Genomic DNA, 3,968 nt, shown 5'->3' with positions numbered 1-3,968 from the left:
GATTTCATTCTGTGGTGTGGTAATTCCAGCTGCCTTTGCATAAGCCACCTCCACCCTGAGCAGTCTGTGACAGTACATTCCACCAAGCTGAGTGTGCAGTGCAGTGGGAAAATCCCTAATCAATCAGGGGAGTCTATTTTGTATAAAGTTCGGTTGTGCTTGACAGTTAGGGCAAGGTTTTGGTACACCATGATTTAGTATTTACCTTGTGATGGTCCAGTTAACATAAACTAGCATGAGAAAACATTTTTGTCTGTTTTTCAGCCTCGTTACCCTTTCTGATCAGTATTGGGGGTGTTAATCTTAAAGAAGCTCTGAGAAAAAGAAAACACGAAGCAAGGGCCAGGTTACACCCTTATGAATCTCACCTTGCTAAAGCTGTTCTTCCCCACTCCCAACCCCAAGAACTAGTTTTATCTTTCCTGTACAAGGGGAAATTATTCCAACTCCTAGCCTGATCCTGAAGCAGCAATGAAAAACCACTTGCTCTGGTGTGACTACTTCCTGCAGCACTGAGGAATGAAAAGGGGAGTTTCTTTTTCCTTCACTGGAGTCTATAGAGAATCCTTCAAGTATTATTTCCCCAGCTGTTTAAAAGCAAGTGAACACACATGTGATGTTTGCAACAGTATTTTATTTCATTTTGGAAACATTAAGCACATCCTGTAACTCAACACAAGAACTAGCCATCTACACTTATTTTTGGGTGTAAGTACTCTGAAACAAAGTGCAGTAGATGAGTAACTTACGGAGTGCATAGAACGGTGTTGCACTTGCTTGTTAAAGGGCAGTATCAGTACTGGTGTTTTCCATTAGATGCAAGGGTTTGTTTCAAATAGAACACACAAACAGGACAAAATCTGTGTGACAGCTGAACGTCATGTTTCACATAAAGTGCTGGAACAATAATTTAAATGTTACAAAACAAAGCTTTAACGATTCTAAAGCATTGTTACTCACAATGTGCATCTATGACAACAATCTAAATGTGGTGTGTTTAGATGGCTCCAGTCTCAGCTTCCTTTGGGAGCATGGCCACATGTTCCAGCTGGCCTGAGTCTGACACGTCATAGCTGGTCTTGTACTTGGCCAGGATCTTCATCAGCGGCCGCAGCTTCAGCCACCACTGCTCCTTGGGAATCCTGTGTCTGGGGGGGAAACAGGGAGGTGAAACACATGGGGTAAGGCAAACACCTTCATTAGGAATGGAATCAAGCATTGACCATCATGGGGGGATGTAAAACACTGACACAAACGAGAAGAATCAAGGACAGAATCCCAAAGAAATGAACAGTGTTAATACCAAATCTGGCACAAAAATGCTGCCCCAGTGAACTGAAACAGAAGTAAAGTAATTCTAGGCATTAAGGCAATCACATGGAGGTTACTTAACAGGACAGCAGTTCCAGACTTCATGAGACTTTCAGGTGTAAGGAGGATGAAGTAAAAGCACAAAAGCAAGAGAGAAGCAAACAATCCAAGTGGATCTGGGAGAATTCAGGCCTCAGGCAAAAGCAGGAAGGCGTTGGGAAGTGTTTGTTTGAAGTGGTGCAAGGCAGGCTGTGGTGAGGTGTTTACCACCAGGCAGTGCATACGTACACAAAGTCTGTTTCACTCTTCAGCTCAGCCACGGGTTGGAAAACAAGGTTGCGTCTCCGCATTCCCAGCAAACAAACGGAGTCATCGGTATTGGCAAATACTTTTCCTAAAAAGAATGAAGTAATTCAGCATCCTTCTTACAAGTATAAGAGCAAATACCACTTTTCTGTAATTAAACTTAACAAACTAAACAAAAACTTACAGTAGCCTAATTTCAGCTACTGATTATTTAATAGATTGATATAACATCAGATTAGTACTTTAATAGGATTAGATCTTTTTAGCTTAACTTCAGTGATTAGCAATGAAATAACAGTGCAGTTAAACAACAAAATGATTGAATTTTAGCATCCAGTTTTAGATCAGATTTTAGGAAGTAGTGGTTTACAATAATTCTCAAAGACTTAAGTATTACCTCCTTCTGTCTCCCATGAAGGCAGCATGAAACAAAAAAGAACAAATGTAACTATACAAACATCAATTCCTGCAAGCATGTAAACCTTCCATCACATTGGCTATTTTAAGAGGATGATGAAGCAGCTATCTGAATTATTGACCTCACTGAATTGGAAATGCTCATACACCAAGAAGCACAGAAAGGCACTACTGAATAATAAAAACACCAAGATGGGAAGAAGTATGTTGACTAACAAATTGTCATATGTTTGCAAAGTGGAGGAATCTTACATACTGACAGACAATCAAAGACAGTAACAAGAGACTGCACCAAATTTTTGTGCACCTTTCCGGTAGGTTTCCTTCAGTTTTTTGGAGATCCACTGCATAGCTTTTGCTGAAATTTTTGTCCCGAAATTTCTATCAAATGGTGAAGGTGCTCCACCCTGTGCAAAAATTGAATTCTGGGTTAGCTTATCAAAGCAGGATTGGTGTTTGTTCTAGCAGTTATCTCTGTTAATGGCCTGCTCTACCTCTGATTTCCATTTCCCCCACTTAGTAAAACAAACCAAAAGCCCCACCCCATTAGTCAGTCTAAGGTGTTTAAAATTTGTGTTCAGCACCTGTGGAATTCCCACAGAATCAATTCTAATTCTCATTTAGAAGAATGGAGGGGACTGTGCATTCTCCTCTAGGTCAGCCTCAGTGATAAGTGTAGCCAAATCAGGAACTCCCTTTGCCCAACCACCAGCTGCACAGTGAGATAAAGCCATGCAGACAACACAGGCCAAAGGAGTAGCTCACTTCTGTCTCTTCCACAAAAACACCCATCTGCATAGATTTTCTTAATGAAATCTCTGCTCTTCAAGAGGGTTCAAGAGGCAGAGACATTATGGATGGGCAGATAATAGTATTATGAAGAAAGTATTACAATATAAGACAAAAAGTGGAATTATTTATTAATATAGACAGAAGAGGAATAAAAATGAAATTCATAAAGAATCTAATGCATTTTTCCTAGATTTTTAAAAAGGGTTTGCAATAAAACCTGATGCTAAAAAATACTTCTGAGTTGCCTACAAACAAAAATTCAAATTTTTTTCCCTTAATCTTGAGTCAGACGTGTTTCAAATGCTTGAATAGTGTAGTGTATATACTTTATGCACACAGAGTTAGTGCTGTCTGTAACTGTAGGGTTGTATTTACCTGCTGCATATGGCCCAATACATTTTTTCTACAGTCAAACACTCCTTTTCCTTCTTCAGAATACAGCTGATAAATGAAATCAGTTGTGTAGTTCTCATTGCAGTTCTCATTCCTGTAACAATTAAGGCCAGACAGTTAGCAATTTTACTCTAAAGCACTGGATGTCTTTGCAGCTACTGAATGACAAGTCTTTTTCCTTTTCTCCTTTTCTTGATAGCAGTAATTCTGGCTGGGACATTTTCATCTGATCACATACACTCACTTTCATGTAACAGGCTCATGATTTTTAGGGGTTTTACAGTAAAGGCTACAGTGTGGCACACTACCTTTAGTAAGTAGGAATCTGGAATAAAAGACAAACCCAATGAGAAAACAGACTGAAAATAGGATGAAGTATTAGATTACAGAGCAAATATATTTACATAGAAAGAATTTTTAGACTTGCACTTCCAGACAGGTCACAGAATTGCCTTTTGGAGCACAGCTTTTCTAAAAATCTCAAGTTAAAGGAATAATCAAGGAATATAGACTTGGAGTGTCATTCCAAGTGGCCAAGCAACCTACCTGGCTGGGAATGCTCAGTATCACTGATGCCATATATTACAAGTACTTTTACTTACCTCAGCACTAGACCACGCTGGATACTGGTTTTCATTTTTTCAGTCAAATGTTCCACATTAGCCTGGAAACAAAAGTATTTTTAAAGATCCATACAGAACTCTGTATCTGAAACAACTTTAACGAGCCTACATTTCCTGAGAACTTCT

At 39.3% G+C, this 3,968-nt stretch overlaps 1 protein-coding gene across 5 annotated transcripts in view; it reads right to left on the bottom strand.

The window, feature by feature from the left end:
* Window positions 1-614: 614 nt before the first annotated feature.
* PFKP (phosphofructokinase, platelet) overlaps window positions 615-3,968 on the bottom strand; it is a 43,163-nt gene continuing 39,809 nt past the window's right edge. For 3 of the 5 annotated variants that reach the window (XM_054649596.2, XM_054649606.2, XM_077171496.1), the window contains 5 exons: window positions 3,822-3,883; window positions 3,202-3,313; window positions 2,342-2,441; window positions 1,600-1,705; window positions 615-1,148 (listed from right to left, as the gene is read on the bottom strand). In XM_054649596.2, coding sequence (XP_054505571.1) covers window positions 998-1,148; window positions 1,600-1,705; window positions 2,342-2,441; window positions 3,202-3,313; window positions 3,822-3,883 — 531 coding nt within the window. In that variant the 3' untranslated portion in view covers window positions 615-997. Of the gene's footprint in view, window positions 1,149-1,599; window positions 1,706-2,014; window positions 2,021-2,285; window positions 2,442-3,201; window positions 3,314-3,821; window positions 3,884-3,968 lie in introns of those variants that run through there. The other 2 variants (XM_077171424.1, XM_077171329.1) reach the window with 2 other exon arrangements.

Source organism: Agelaius phoeniceus, chromosome 1 (genome assembly GCF_051311805.1).
Source record: "Agelaius phoeniceus isolate bAgePho1 chromosome 1, bAgePho1.hap1, whole genome shotgun sequence".
Taxonomy (NCBI): domain Eukaryota; kingdom Metazoa; phylum Chordata; class Aves; order Passeriformes; family Icteridae; genus Agelaius; species Agelaius phoeniceus.
Note: the sequence above shows the minus strand (reverse complement) of the source record. Positions and strands in the feature narration are given on the sequence as shown.